The sequence below is a fragment of the Schistocerca cancellata genome, chromosome 3, assembly GCF_023864275.1.
Source record: "Schistocerca cancellata isolate TAMUIC-IGC-003103 chromosome 3, iqSchCanc2.1, whole genome shotgun sequence".
Classification (NCBI taxonomy): Eukaryota; Metazoa; Arthropoda; class Insecta; order Orthoptera; family Acrididae; genus Schistocerca; species Schistocerca cancellata.
In genome coordinates this window covers 525,715,510-525,732,180 of record NC_064628.1, presented here as the reverse complement: position 1 = coordinate 525,732,180, position 16,671 = coordinate 525,715,510, and the positions used below count along the sequence as shown (strand labels likewise).

The 16,671-nt window shown below is 41.5% G+C and overlaps 1 protein-coding gene across 1 annotated transcript in view; it reads left to right on the top strand.

The window, feature by feature from the left end:
• The window catches only part of LOC126175354 (protein phosphatase 1 regulatory subunit 16A), a 93,238-nt gene that overhangs the window by 59,854 nt on the left and 16,713 nt on the right, over positions 1-16,671 (top strand). Inside the window, exon 7 of the mRNA XM_049922104.1 lies at positions 11,085-11,160. Within this exon, the coding sequence (XP_049778061.1) occupies positions 11,085-11,160 (76 nt within the window). The remainder of the gene's footprint in view (positions 1-11,084; positions 11,161-16,671) is intronic.

The window sequence follows — 16,671 nt, the reverse complement described above, 5'->3', positions numbered from 1 at the left end:
GGCAACAGTCTGGATGATTGACTGATCTGGCCTTGTAACACTAACCAAAACGGCCTTGCTGTGCTGGTACTGCGAACGGCTGAAAGCAAGGGGGAAACTACAGCCGTAATTTTTCCCAAGGGCATGCAGCTTTACTGTATGGTTAAATGATGATGGCGTCCTCTTGGGTAAAATAGTCCCCCATTTGGATCTCCGGGCGGGGACTACTCAAGAGGACGTCGTTATCAGGAGAAAGAAAACTGGCTTTCTAAGGATCGGAGCATGGAATGTCAGATCCCTTAATCAGGCAGGTAGGTTAGAAAATTTAAAAAGGGAAACGGATAGGTTAAAGTTAGATATAGTGGGAATTAGTGAAGTTCGGTGGCAGGAGGAACAAGACTTCTGGTCAGGTGAATACAGGGTTATAAATACAAAATCAAATAGGGGTAATGCAGGAGTAGGTTTAATAATGAATAAAAAAATAGGAGTGCGGGTAAGCTACTACAAACAGCATAGTGAACGCATTATAGTGGCCAAGATAGACGCGAAGCCCATGCCTACTACAGTAGTACATGTTTATATGCCAACTAGCTCTGCAGATGACGAAGAAATTGAAGAAATGTATGATGAGATAAAAGAAATTATCCAGGTAGTGAAGGGAGATGAAAATTTAATAGTCATGGGTGACTGGAATTCGACAGTAGGAAAAGGGAGAGAAGGAAACTTAGTAGGTGAATATGGCTTGGGGCTAAGAAATGAAAGAGGAAGCCGTCTGGTAGAATTTTGCACAGAGCATAACTTAATCGTAGCTAACACTTGGTTCAAGAATCATAAAAGAAGGTTGTATACATGGATGAATCCTGGAGACACTAAAAGGTATCAGATAGATTTTATAATGGTAAGACAGAGATTTGGGAACCAGGTTTTAAATTGTAAGACATTTCCAGGGGCAGATGTGGACTCTGATCGCAATCTATTGGTTATGAACTGTAGATTAAAACTGAAGAAATTGCAAAAAGGTGGGAATTTAAGGAGATGGGACCTGGATAAACTGACTAAACCAGAGGTTGTACAGAGTTTCAGGGACAGCATAAGGGAACAATTGACAGGAATGGGGGAAAGAAATACGGTAGAATGAAATAGTGTAGGCAGCAGAGGATCAAGTAGGTAAAAAGACGAGGGCTAGTAGAAATCCTTGGGTAACAGAAGAAATATTGAATTTAATTGATGAAAGGAGAAAATATAAAAATGTAGTAAATGAAGCAGGCAAAAAGGAATACAGATGTCTCAAAAACGAGATCGACAGGAAGTGCAAAATGGCTAAGCAGGCATGGATAGAGGACAAATGTAAGGATGTAGAGGCTTATCTCACTAGGGGTAAGATAGATACAGCCTACAGGAAAATTAAAGATACCTTTGGAGAAAAGAGAACCACTTGTATGAATATCAAGAGCTCAGATGGAAACCCAGTTCTAAGCAAAGAGGGGAAAGCGGAAAGGTGGAAGGAGTATATAGAGGGTCTATACAAGGGTGATGTACTTGAGGACAATATTATGGAAATGGAAGAGGATGTAGATGAAGATGAATTGGGAGATACGATACTGCGTGAAGAGTTTGACAGAGCACTGAAAGACCTGAGTCGAAACAAGGCCCCGGGAGTAGACAACATTCCATTGGAGCTACTGACGGCCTTGGGAGAGCCAGTTCTGACAAAACTCTACCATCTGGTGAGCAAGATGTATGAGACAGGTGAAATACTCTCAGACTTCAAGAAGAATATAATAATTCCAATCCCAAAGAAAGCAGGTGTTGACAGATGCGAAAATTACCGAACTATCAGTTTAATAAGCCACAGCTGCAAAATACTAACGCGAATTATTTACAGACGAATGGAAAAACTGGTAGAAGCCGACCTCGGGGAAGATCAGTGTGGATTCCGTAGAAATGTTGGAACACGTGAGGCAATACTGACCTTACGACTTCTCTTAGAAGAAAGATTAAGGAAAGGCAAACCTACGTTTCTAGCATTTGAAGACTTAGAGAAAGGTTTTGACAATGTTGACTGGAATACTCTCTTTCAAATTCTGACGGTGGCAGGGGTAAAATACAGGGAGCGAAAGGCTATTTACAATTTGTACAGAAACCAGATGGCAGTTATAAGAGTTGAGGGGCATGAAAGGGAAGCAGCGGTTGGGAAGGGAGTGAGACAGGGTTGTAGCCTCTCTCCGATGTTATTCAATCTGTATATTGAGCAAGCAGTAAAGGAAACAAAAGAAAAATTTGGAGTAGGTATTAAAATCCAGGGAGAAGAAATAAAAACTTTGAGGTTCGCCGATGACATTGTAATTCTGTCAGAGATAGCAAAGGACTTGGAAGAGCAGTTGAACGGAATGGACAGTGTCTTGAAAGGAGGATATAAGATGAACATCAACAAAAGTAAAACGAGGATAATGGAATGTAGTCGAATTAAGTCAGGTGATGCTGCGGGAATTAGATTAGGAAATGAGACACTTAAAGTAGTAAAGGAGTTTTGCTATTTGGGGAGCAAAATAACTGATGATGGTCGAAGTAGAGAGGATATAAAATGTAGACTGGCAATGGCAAGGAAAGTGTTTCTGAAGAAGAGAAATTTGTTAACATCGTGTATAGATTTAAGTGTCAGGAAGTCGTTTTTGAAAGTATTTGTATGTAGTGTAGCCATGTATGGACGTGAAACATGGACGATAAATAGTTTGGACGAGAAGAGAATCGAAGCTTTCGAAATGTGGTGCTACAGAAGAATGCTGAAGATTAGGTGAGTAGGTTACGTAACTAATAAGGAGGTACCGAATAGGATTGGGGAGAAGAGAAGTTTGTGGCACAACTTGACTAGAAGAAGGGATCGGTTGGTAGGACATGTCCTGAGGCATCAAGAGATCACAAATTTAGCATTGGAGGGCAGCGTGGAGGGTAAAAATCGTAGAGGGAGACCAAGAGATGAATACACTAAACAGATTCAGAAGGATGTAGGTTGCAGTAGTTACTGGGAGATGAAGGAGCTTGCACAGGATAGATTAGCATGGAGAGCTGCATCAAACCAGTCTCTGGACTGAAGACCACAACAACAACAACAACAAAGCTGCGCCTGTTCCATGTAATGCGCATTACCTTTCTGACAGAAATTGTTCTGCATCATTCGTACTGACATTTCTAATTGTGAAATGTTCTGTTTGGAATTACACTGTGTCTCTAATGGTAATAGATGTGATGTTTCCACAGTCCCATTGATAGAATAGTAGTAATAATAATAATAATAATAATAAACCCCGTGGAGGCCCGGGAAAAGAATAGGCCTCCGGTATGTTCTGCCAGTCGTAAAAGGCGACGAAAAGAACAAACCACTAATAGGGCTAACCCCCCTTTTAGTGTGATTACTTGGTTCAGGACAGAACTAAAGAAGCCTCGGACAAGTGCCGTCATGGTCGGGGACGACGCTTGAACCCTATGCCCGCCCACAATGGTAACGACACTGCTAGCCAATTGGAAAAGGATTTAAATCCGAATAGAGGTGTTTTGCAGGATATGCTTCCTGCAACCACCCTAGAAGGAAAACAAAGACAGAGGATGAGATGGTCAGATGAAGTTAATCGACACCTCATGTTCTGTTATTACCAAGCAACAAACCTAGGAACCAACACAACTGGATACAGATCACAAGTATACACAACATTTATTACCAGATACCCGGAATTAAAATTTTTAACAGAACAACGACTAGCTGATCAGATCCGTGTAATAATCAAAAATAACAGGATACCCCAGTCAGAATTAGAAAACATCAAACAACAAGTACAACAAATACTGGAACAAAATAATGTGCAATCAGAAGAGGAAGAAAACACAGTAATGGACTCAAACATCCCAGAGCAAACAAACAAAGACCAACACGCATCAATTAAACAGTCAGAGGAAAACGAAATCTTAAGACAGCCACCAGAACAAGCACAAATAGAACACGAACAGAGACACGTGTTAGATATAGAAGAGAAATTTCAGCTGACATATATAGAATACAAAGACACAAATACAGACATTAGACCATTCTTGCATAGACCGCCAAATAACCCACAAGTCGAAACAACAATAAAAACTATCAACACAATCATACACAACAAAATAAATGAAAACACAACTATGGAAGAGTTACAATTACTGATTTATATAGGAGCACTCACTACACTAAATATACACACTAGGCAGAGATCAGAACAAACCAACACACAGAAGAAACGCACAAAACCAGCATGGCAACACAGGTTACAGATCAGAATAGAAAAACTGAGAAAAGACATCGGACAGCTAACACAATTTATAAGAAATGAAATATCAGACAAAAAACGAAAAAGGTTAGGTAAAATCTCGCAACAAGAAGCAATAGAGCAATTAGATGAAAAAAAGCAGAAATTGCAAGCATTGGCCAAACGACTTAGAAGATACAAAAAAAGTGAAAATAGAAGGAAACAAAACCAAACATTCAACACAAACCAAAAGAGATTTTACCAAACAATGGATAACACACACATTAAAATAGACAATCCACCAAACATAACAGACATGGAACACTTCTGGAGCAGCATATGGTCAAACCCGGTACAACATAACAGGCATGCACGGTGGATACAAGCAGAAACAGACACATACAAGATGATACCACAAATGCCTGAAGTGATAATTTTGCAACATGAAGTCACCCGAGCAATTAATTCTACACACAATTGGAAAGCCCCTGGAAATGATAAAATAGCAAATTACTGGCTAAAGAAGTTCACCTCAACACATTCACATCTAACTAAATTATTTAACAGTTACATTGCAGACCCATACACATTCCCTGATACACTTGCACATGGAATAACCTATCTGAAACCTAAAGATCAAGCAGACACAGCAAACCCAGCTAAATATCGCCCCATAACATGCCTACCAACAATATACAAAATATTAACTTCAGTCATCACACAGAAACTAATGAACATACAACACAGAACAAAATTATAAATGAAGAACAAAAAGGCTGCTGCAAAGGAGCACGAGGATGTAAAGAGCAACTGATAATAGATACAGAGGTGACATATCAAGCTAAAACTAAACAAAGGTCCCTACACTACGCATACATTGATTACCAAAAAGCCTTTGATAGTGTACCCCACTCATGGTTACTGCAGATTTTGGAAATATACAAAGTAGATCCTAAATTGATACAGTTTCTAAACACAGTAATGAAAAACTGGAAAACCACACTTAATATCCAAACAAATTCAGATAACATCACATCACAGCCAATACAGATTAAGCGTGGAATATACCAAGGAGACTCATTAAGTCCTTTCTGGTTCTGTCTTGCTCTGAACCCACTATCCAACATGCTAAATAATACAAATTATGGATACAATATTACTGGAACATACCCACACAAAATCACACATTTGCTATACATGGATGATCTAAAACTACTGGCAGCAACAAATCAACAACTCAACCAATTACTAAAGATAACAGAAGTATTCAGCAATGATATAAATATGGCTTTTGGAACAGACAAATGTAAGAAAAATAGCATAGTCAAGGGCAAACACACTAAACAAGAAGATTACATATTGGATAACCACAGCGACTGCATAGAAGCGATGGAAAAAACAGATGCCTATAAATACCTAGGATACAGACAAAAATAGGAATAGATAATACAAATATTAAAGAAGAACTAAAAGAAAAATATAGACAAAGACTAACAAAAACACTGAAAACAGAATTGACAGCAAGAAACAAGACAAAAGCTATGAATACTTATGCTATACCAGTATTGACCTACTCATTTGGAGTAGTGAAATGGAGTGACACAGACCTAGAAGCACTCAATACACTTACACGATCACAATGCCACAAATATAGAATACATCACATACATTCAGCGACAGAAAGATTCACATTAAGCAGAAAGGAAGGTGGAAGGGGATTTATAGATATAAAAAACCTACATTATGGACAGGTAGACAATTTAAGAAAATTCTTTCTAGAACGAGCAGAAACTAGCAAAATACACAAAGCAATCACTCATATAAATACATCAGCTACACCATTGCAATTTCATAACCACTTCTACAATCCTTTAGATCACATAACATCAACAGATACAAAGAAAGTAAATTGGAAAAAGAAAACACTACACGGCAAGCACCCGTATCATCTAACACAGCCACACATAGATCAAGACGCATCCAACACATGGCTAAGAAACGGCAATATATACAGTGAGACGGAAGGATTCATGATCGCAATACAGGATCAAACAATAAACACCAGATATTACAGCAAGCATATTATTAAAGATCCCAATACCACAACAGATAAATGCAGACTTTGCAAACAACAAATAGAAACAGTAGATCACATCACAAGTGGATGTACAATACTAGCAAATACAGAATACCCCAGAAGACATGACAATGTAGCAAAAATAATACATCAACAACTTGCCGTAAAACATAAACTAATAAAACAACACGTTCCCACATACAAGTACACACCACAAAATGTACTGGAGAATGATGAATACAAATTATACTGGAACAGAACGATTATAACAGATAAAACAACACCACATAACAAACCTGACATCATACTCACCAATAAAAAGAAGAAATTAACACAACTAATTGAAATATCCATACCCAACACAACAAATATACAGAAGAAAACAGGAGAAAAAATTGAAAAATACATCCAACTGGCTGAGGAAGTCAAGGACATGTGGCATCAGGATAAAGTCGACATTATCCCAATTATACTATCAACTACAGGAGTCATACCTCACAATGTTCACCAGTACATCACTGCAATACAGCTACATCCAAACATATATATAAAACTACAAAAATCTGTAATTATTGATACATGTTCAATTACCCGAAAGTTCCTAAATGCAATATAACATATACCATACAGTTACAAGGAAGTCACGCTTGACCGAGGTCCGCGTCACGTTCCATTTTTAACCAGACTTAAGTCTGAGAAAAAAAAAAGTCAATAATAATAATGCATTGAAATATGTACTAAACAGCATGTGGTTACCAGACTCAGTGTTGAAAGGCATAGGACCATGGTGATAACACATACAAGTAGTAACTGAGTTTGGACATTATTCGCAAAGCACATTGGTAGTCCTATTGGTAACATAATGCCCTAACAAAATGTATGAACCTGAATGAGACAAGAATAATAGTTGCTACTAAACTCTGGAACCACTGGAGGAGGATACAAAGAAAAGAGGTTTCGCATCTAGTGGATGAGGTAATTGTGAAATTCCATGACATGAAAAGGGCTTCTTTCAAATCTGACCAACCTTCCATTTCTATGATTGTAGTATGCTCAAGTGTTTTCTAAAGGACACGCTGCAATCACTGTTGATGATTAAGATGCCAGATACCGTACCACATGCACTACATTTACCAAATACAATACATATGCCTCAACCCAGGATCGAACCATCAACCTGCTGCATGCTAACCCAAAACTCTATCCACTGCACCAACTGTACAGCAAAAACACTGTGTGCTGACGGAGATAGTTACCATACATTTGGTTATAGTGTTGCCAGATTGCCTCACTTTAACGTCTTTTTTCTCCCGGATGTACCGTATTTACTCGAATCTAAGCCACACTTTTTTTCCGGTTTTTGTAATCCAATAAACCGCCTGCGGCTTAGACTCAAGTGCAAAGCAAGCGGAAGTTCTGAAAAATGTTGGTACGTGCCGCCACAACTAACTTCTGCCGTCGCTTATATATGTAGTGCTACACAGGCATCCTTTGTAGGCACAAAGATAAATACTGGCGCCAAAAACTCTGAATCAGTAAATAAAATTTAAAAAAAATTGGAAGACGAGCTTTTTTCTCCGCCCGAGTTTCGACCACTGCATTTTCATACATTATCCAACAAAGTAAATACAAATTCCGCATTGTTCATCTTCGAATGTAGCAGAATTTCAATGTACTACGAAAATCCGACTGGAAAGATTGGGATTTTTGTCAATATGGCCAACTCTACGTTCTGAATTTTTTCCTACCTGTGAGAAGAGATGGTTGCTAATAGGAACCTGATGAAATGTGAATTACGTGCAGTATTCACTTCACCATAAGAATAATACGAATATAAACATTTTGCCATGTATTCTTTCATGTTTGCTTCTATCTCATTTAAACCCTGTCTGCCTAATAAACGACGAAACTAGAGTGAGACAACAGCAAACGCGGAAGAATATACGTATCGTGTCATGTTTATATTCGTATTACTCTTATGCCTAATAGTGATACAGTCAGAAATGAAGCACGGCAACTGACTAGATTTTTAAATCTAAGATGACTAATTTCTGTGCAGCATTTGATGTACTAAAGAAGCGGCCGTAAAGATTTTCAACTCTCGTTCAGAACATGTTGTATCATACGCAGTCTATTATTTGGTTCTTGTTGATCATTATCAAAGAAAGCAGTAGTGTAAGTAACTACAAATAGCAGTCTCTTGCCATTGTTTCGCTAATGAGACGATTCCTCTCTTTTTTTAATTGTAGGCGGCGGTAGCGCGCACAAAAGCAAGCCATGCCGCGAGCAGCGACAGGCCGTAAACACGCACTATCGGAATGCGACAAACAATGCGTGACACAGTATAGTAATGCATTTTCAGCTTAGAGTGACTGACGTAAACACCTATAACATAGAAAACGGCACTTATCAGATCAAAGCAAAATAGCAATCGATTCAAACCAGATGAAGCACGTGAAAAAGGAAGGGTATCCGTGTAAATACGGACGGAGCGCCTGACGCATAGCAATGGCTACCTGGTAAAGCTTAACTGCTAAGCTTACGACTCGAACCAAACGACTGTAGCTGTATCGTCATTCATTCAACCTAAATTGTATCTCATATTACAATGGACCAACTTTGTTTCGATTTGGAGGTGCAGCCTAAAACGTTTCTCTCCCCTTGAATATCGAGTCTCAAATTTCAGGTGCGGCTTAGATTTGGGAATTTTTTTTTTTTTTTTTTTTCCCCTTTATTTCGAATCTCATTTTTCAGGTGCGGCTTAGATTCGAGTGCGGCTTAGATTCGAGTGCGGCTTAGATTTGAGTAAATACGGTACTCGCAGGCCGAAATTTTGTGACAGACAAATTTTTTTAATCGCTGGCATGTGAGGAGTTGCGCTGCAAAGCCCGAGTGCACGAATTACACTTCACCCTGTATGTCATATAAAGCACTGCTTAACTATGTTGCTTTAACCATTCTGACTGTGCTAGGTAAAGCCCACAAATCATTTGTGAGCTGAATATGAAGGGAACTAGTGATACTGAATTACTATTTATCCTCCATCACACACCATGCAATAAATATGTTACAGAACACAGCTGTAGATGCACATCTAGATGTAATATATATATATATATATATATGCTTATTTCGATTTTTTATTGTTGCTGGGTTCAATTCCAAAAATTTGACCTGGTATTGTGGCACAGTAGAATTTCTGTGACTTATAATTACACATTTCAGTGTTTTTCAGCAATTATTACAGTATTGTTAAGGCTTTCATGGCCACTTGTTGACAAACTGCCTATTGGCTTCTGTCTCTGGTTCTTCGGCCGACGTTCATCTCATGATTTTACTGACGTTCCGCTGGCATGAATGGCTGGCATTGTCAAAGCTTCACCCTCCATTGCTGGCGGTGAACTGGAGCCGAGCTCACAGCCGCAGACTATAGTACCTGGCGCGCCAACGTCCGAGGGCTTCTCCGCGGTAATTTTGGGTGTGGTTCTCCTCTTGCTACCTGCGACGGTCATTCGCTGCAGTACGGGAAGCCAGGATCCGTTTACCTTAAGGCTTTCCTCTTTTTTGTTGAAGCTGTTCATGTGTTTTTGTATTTCTACAGCTTCTCTGAACAAGCGGGTGTGATAGTGCTTCTCTACAGCCAGAACTTCTGTGTTGGCAAATTTTATTACATGTTCAGTCTCACTCAGTGCTTGCTCTGCCACGGCCAATTTCTCCACCTCCCCAATCTGCAATGTCGCTTATGTTCTTTGATCGTAGTGATCGATTGTCCAGTCATTCCAACATAAACTTTTCTGAATGTGCATGGTATGTGGTATACTCCTTGCAATGTCAGGAATATACTGTATACCAAGCACATGCGGAAAAGTTTATGTCAGAATGACTGGACGATCAATCAACACCAGAATCAAAGAATGTAAGTAACATTGCAGGCTGGGGCAGGTGGAGAAATCAGCCGTGGCAGAGAATGCACTGAGTGAGACTGGCCACATAATAAAATTCACTGACACGGAAGTTCTGACTGTAGAGAAGCACTATCACACCTGCTTGTTCAGAGAAGCTGTAGAAATACATAAACACGTGAACGGCTTCAACAAGAAAGAGTAAAGCCTTAAGGTAAACGGATCCTGGCTTCCCGTACTGCGGTGAACGACAGCCACAGGTAGCAAGAGGAGAACTGCACCAGAAATGACCGCGGTGGAGCCCTCAGACATTTTCGTGCCAGGTATGTATAGTCTGTGGCCGCAAGCTCGGTTCCAGTTCACCACCGGCAATGGAGGGTGAACCTTCGACATTGCCAGCCACTCGTGCTGGCGAAATGTCAGTAAAATCATCAGATGAACGTTGGCTGAAGAACCCGAGACAGAAGCCAATAGGCAGTTTGTCAATTCTTATAGTACATCTGCAATGGACGATATTTGCTAGCCCTCTGTCTTAGATGTCCTCAGTTCACCATATGTACTATCATATGAAATAGCACAGTGGTTACAACACAGAACCATATTTGGAACAAATGAAATTCAAACCATCGGGCACCCCGAAATGACATCAAGTGAATACCATTGTAACTCCTTCAATAAAATGATGGTCAGATACCTCTCCCATCTTATCTCAATGAATTACTTCTCTACCTCAGATGATCTCAGTGTTAATGGTGTATTTAACTCTGTCCCTCAGCTGCCATGTTATATGTTAAGTGTAGAAGTTATGATGAATAAAGGAAAATGGCTAGAATGTGCTTTTAATTTCAGCTGGAGGTTCTGGAAATGCTGGTACAGAATGGCGCTGATCTGAATGCGAAAACACACCATGATGAAACTCCTGCAGGTATGAAAAGATTACTTCTGCATACTCTTCATTTTCTCATATTTGTGCATGGGGAAGAGAATACTTTCTGTAGTAGATAAAATGGCTTATGTTGTAAACAATATGCAATAGGTCTGAAACTAACCGAAAGCACTAAAACAATATAGTAGTTTCGTAATATCTTCTATCTCTTAATCAAATGAGCCCTAGAAATCAAGGCTCCTGACATGGGATATATCCTTCTCAAGTGGATAAAGTAGAAGAAAGATTATTTTAAAATATGGAGTTGTCCATTTTACAGCCAGGGCCATTGACCAGTAAAACACTGTGCTTTGGTACAATTGAAGTTTAGAGGCTAATTAATCTTAAGACTACAGGAGCATTAGTTGCTCATGAAACAATGCTGTGTAACAGACAGTTATAATCAGCAGAAATTTACAAAAGCAATAAGTGATCAAGGAAGTGCTGCAAGACATAAACTACTGGAGGCAGATAGTGAGAGCAGCACGCCATTGTCACATCAAAAAGAACGTAATGGAGTTATTTGCCATGATCATAGCAAGTGCGCGTTTGGATGTCTATGTGGTTGTGTGTGTGAATGTCTGTACTTTATACAGAAAAAGACCAAGAGCTCAAAAGCTAGTGTGAATGCTGTTTTGTATTACTTGTCTCTGTGCTCCACGCATCGATTTGCTAGAGGGGAGTGGGTGCCTTTCGCTTATTTTATGTACAGTCAAACTTTGATATATCGACCCTAAATATATCGAAGACCTGTCTGTATTGAATTTTTTCTTCATTCCCCTTGGAAGCCCAAAACCATGATTTTTCAAAGAAAACCTGTCATTATGTCAAAGTTTCTGGAAGGCCTGAGAAGGACTGATTTTACCTCTGTACCTCGAAGTTCAATGGACAGAAACTCTATATATAGAAGTCACCATATTTATCGAAGTCTTTCATACGGTACCTCTGTATACCGAAATGCGCACAAGTAGGGAAATCCCAGTTCCTCCCTTCGCTGCATCGATACGTCAATGAAATCTGTGTCGCAATGCAGTTCCCATGCCCTCCAAGCAGGTATGATTTTAGGTAGTGTTTATTTTGATTGAGAGTGAGCTGTGAGTATCAGCCATGGGCTCTAAGTGGAAATGTCTGACAGTCGCCGAAAAGCAAAACTTTAAGTGACAAAGTGAAAGGAGGAATGAAGAAAAAGATAAACACAGCTGGTACCTTGGACTCGCGCCACACGATCATCCAGTGCAACTACAACGGCTGCTATTTTCACCTACCAGAAATGCAACATCTTGTCTCTCTCTCATTCTGCAATGTGTCTTCTCCAAAAAATACATTTCCGTGATGACCACTCTCCCACTTTACGTGGTTATCGAGCGTTCTGTTGGAACTGTGCTGACCCTGGGATAGCATCTGGTGGGGACTGCTCTTTGGTTCGCTCCAATGTCCTTAGTGACTGGATCCCCCTATGTACCACCTTGGAAGTGATAGCGTTTAGAATGCAAACAACTCCGGCAATCACCATTTGCAGTGTCTACCTCCCTCTAGATGGGCTACTTGCTTATGTTGCACTATCTACCTTACTTCAGCAACTCCCTACCCCGTTTCTCTCCTTGCGGATTTCAATGCCCCCCATCCACTGTGGGGGAGTGTTACATCGACGACTCGGGGTATCCTAATCGACCAACTTATCACGGACTTCGATTTTGTCGTCATTGTCCGGTACCGTGGTGGACCAAGGACGTTGCATTAGCTGCCCAGGACCACCGACGGGTGCTGCAATGATTTAAGCCACACGCCTCCCAGACCAACCTCCTCATTTTTAAGCATCTTGTGCTAAGGCTCATTACATTATTAAGCAGAATAAAAAGGAATGTTGGGAGCACTTTTGGGGACATATGCCTCTTTATCTCAGGTTTGGTCAAAGGTCTGTAGCGTTCTGGGCCACCAGCAACAGTCCACTGTCCAGGTTCTGAACATCCAAGGAGCTCTGTGCACTGATCCATTGGTCCTCGCAGAACACCTTGCGACACACTTTGTGATGGCATCGTCGTCCGCTTCCTATCATCCTGATTTTTGCCAGCAGAAACACAAGAGTTGAACAGGCCACCCTCCATTTCATCCTGCACCACGTTGAGCCCTACAACGCTCCTTTCACTGAATGGGAATTGGTGCAGGCTATTAGCTCTTCACGAGACTCAGCCACAGGGCAGACTCCATTCACAATCAGATGATTCAACACTTTGGCGTTCCCGAGAGGCAACAGCCCCTCTGGGTCTTCAATCACATCTGGCTCACAGGTGTTTTTTGTCACAATGGCGAGACAGTATAATGATCCCTGTCCTTAAACCCGGGAAAATCCCTATGTCTCTTGACAGCTACCGCCCTGTTAGCCTTATAAATGTGCTTTGTAAACTGCTTGAAAGGATGGTCAACTCGAGATTTTGTTGGGTACTCGAATGTCGGGGCCTTATATCACCATGTCAGTGTGGTTTCCGGGCAGGGCAATCTCCAAATGACCATTTACTCTGATTGGAATCAGCCATCCGACAGGCTTTCACTCACTGCCGGCACCTTGCCACAGTGTTCTTTGACCTACATAAGACGTATGACATGGCTTGGCACCATCACATTTTAGTTGCCCTCCATGACTGGGGCTTCCGTGGTCCGCCTCCAATTTTTATCTGCGAGTTTGTATCTTACCGGCTCTTCCGTGTTCGAGTTGGCACTTCACTCAGCACCCCTCAGATTCAGGAGAACGAAATCCCCCAGTGCTATGTGTCACGCTCTTCCTCATTGCCATAAATGGGCTTGTGACCTCTATTGGGCCTCTGGTTACCCTGGCATTGTACGTTGACAGTTTTTGCATCTGGTGCAGCTCCCACTCGGTGGCGTCTGCTGAGTGCCAGCTCCAAGGCACCACCCGACGGGCCTCTACGTGGGCCACCACCCATGGCTTCCAGTTTTCCTCCTCCAAAACGCAGGTTCTGCATTTTTGTTGTCAACCCACAGTACACCCTGATCCAGAACTTTATTTAGGCAACCAGCTCCTTGTGGTTGTAACAGAGTTCTGTTTCTTGGGCCTTATTTTTGATAACAAGCTGACATGGCAGCCCCACATTTATCACTTAAAGACTACATGCATGCGGAAGCTTAATGCTCTCCGCCTCCTAGCCCACACGTCTTTGGGTGCACGCATGCGGAAGCTTAATGCTCTCTGCCTCCTAGCCCACACGTCTTTGGGTGCACACTGTTCCACTCTTCTCCATCTTTACCATGCTCTGGTTTTGTCCAGACTCGATTATGGTTGTCACATTTATGGCTCAACAGCTCCTACCACTTTCAAACTCCTTGACCCTGTCCATCATTGTGGGGTGCATCTGGATATTGGTGCCTTTCGCACTAGTCCTGTTGATAGTCTCCTCACAGAAGCAGGGTTCCCCCTCTACACATCCGATGGAGCCAACTCCTTGTTTCTTACGCAGTAGCCATTTGCCAATTCCCTGACCATCCTGTATACCCTGTACTCTTTGCCAATGAGGGACGTCACCCTCCTAACACCCGCCCATGGGTGGGATTGCCAGTTGGCATGTGTCTCACTACCCTCTGCCGGAATCTCCATCTGCACTCACTGGACTGCGCCCTGTGTCTTTCCTCCCATACCCCCCCTTGGATGGTGCCTAGACCACGGATTAGGACCGCTCTCTTCCAGGGTCCTAAGGTCTCCGTTGCTCCTATGATTTACTGGCATCTTGTATGTGCCATCCTTGCAGAGTTCCAGGGTGCCACCATCCTTTATACTGATTGTTCTAAGACTACTGATAAGGTGGGATACGCTTTCACATCTCCTTCCAGCTTCGAGCACCATTTGTTGCCTGGATCATGTAGTGTATTTACAGCAGAGCTTCTAGCCATTTACAGGGCTCTCCTTTTTGTTTCTCAGAGGCCTCTCTCCATAGTGTTTTAATTTGTTTCGACTCTAAGAACATCCTTCAGGCTATCGATCGATGCTACTCTCGTCATCCCCTGGTCTCTACCATCCATGACCTTTTCTCAGCTCTCAAGCGTGCCGCGTGTTCAGTCATCTTTCCCTGGGTCCCGAGTCATGTGGTTATCCCAGGGAATGAATTGGCTGACCATTTGGCTAGAGAAGCGGATACTTACCCCTTTTCCTTTAACGATTCCAGCTGCAGATATGCGGATCTACGTCAAATCTCTCTTTGCCCAGCAGTCGAATGCCATCTGGAGCACTACTGCTCATAGTAATAAACTCTGCACAGTCAAGGAGTCTACTGCAGTTTGGGGCACTTCTTTCCGCCCCTCTCGGAAGGAGTCCACTGTTTTATGTCATTTACATAATGGCTATACCCCGCTCACCCATTGTTTCCTCCTACGTAACGACCCATCCCCACAATGTGGTTGTGGCGCCAGACTGATGATATCTCACATATTGGTGGCATGTCCCCTTCTTTCGACCCTTCAAGCAAAGTGTAGCCTTCCTGTTTCCTTAAATTTAATAGTAGCGGACGATCCAAGGATGGTGGTCCTGGTCCTTGGTTTCCTCCATGAAAATGGTTTTTATTTCCAGATATAAGGTTCTCCTTTCGTCTTGAAGCAGGGGCAGGTTGGTTGTAATTAGGGCTCCTTTTGCAGTCATCACGGTCTGTGACCCCATGACCACAACCCCTATTTCCAGTTTTTGTATTTGGTCTCACCTTTTATGCTTACACTTTGTGTGTTTAATGTTCATTCTTTTATAATGTGACTCCTCTGACTGAATCCGTACACTTTTAGCAGACTCTTTATTATGTAACCCCCTTTGGAATCGCAAGACTGATGACCTCGCCGTTTGGTCCCATAATCTCTCAATCAAGCAATCAATTAAAAGACACAGCTGCAGAGTTTGGGATTCCGACAAGTGCACTGTCGACAGTAATCAAGAATGGAGACTGCATGGTTACCACAGATGAAGGGACAGGTCAGAAACAATGAAAGAAGGGTTATTTCCAGATTTAGAAGAGTATTTGATACAGTGGTCCCGACAACAGAGGAACAATGATGTGAACATTGGTGGAGTTATTTTGAAAGAAAAGTCAGATTATTTTGCAGCAGTGTTGGGTACAATACATTTTGTGTGAGTAACACATGGTTAGAAAATTTTAGGAAAAGACATGGTATTGTCTTCCACAAAGCGAGTGGGGAAAGTGCCAGTGTATATAGCAAAATTCGTGATGAGTGAAAATTATAATTGCAGAGGATCCTTCAGGATTACAAACTGGATGATGTTTTTAATGCAGACAAACTTGGACTTCTTTACAAATGTCTTCCAGACAAAACTTTGACTTTCAAGGAGAAAAATGTCATGGGAGAAGCTGAACAAAGACCATGTCGCCATTCTTTTAACAGAAAATGTGACCAGCACATAAAAACTCAAGCCACCTAAGAAACCGCAATGTTTTTCCAGGTGTAAGTTGTTCTCTGTGTGGAGTATTGTACACTGTGAACAAGAAAGCCTAGATGACT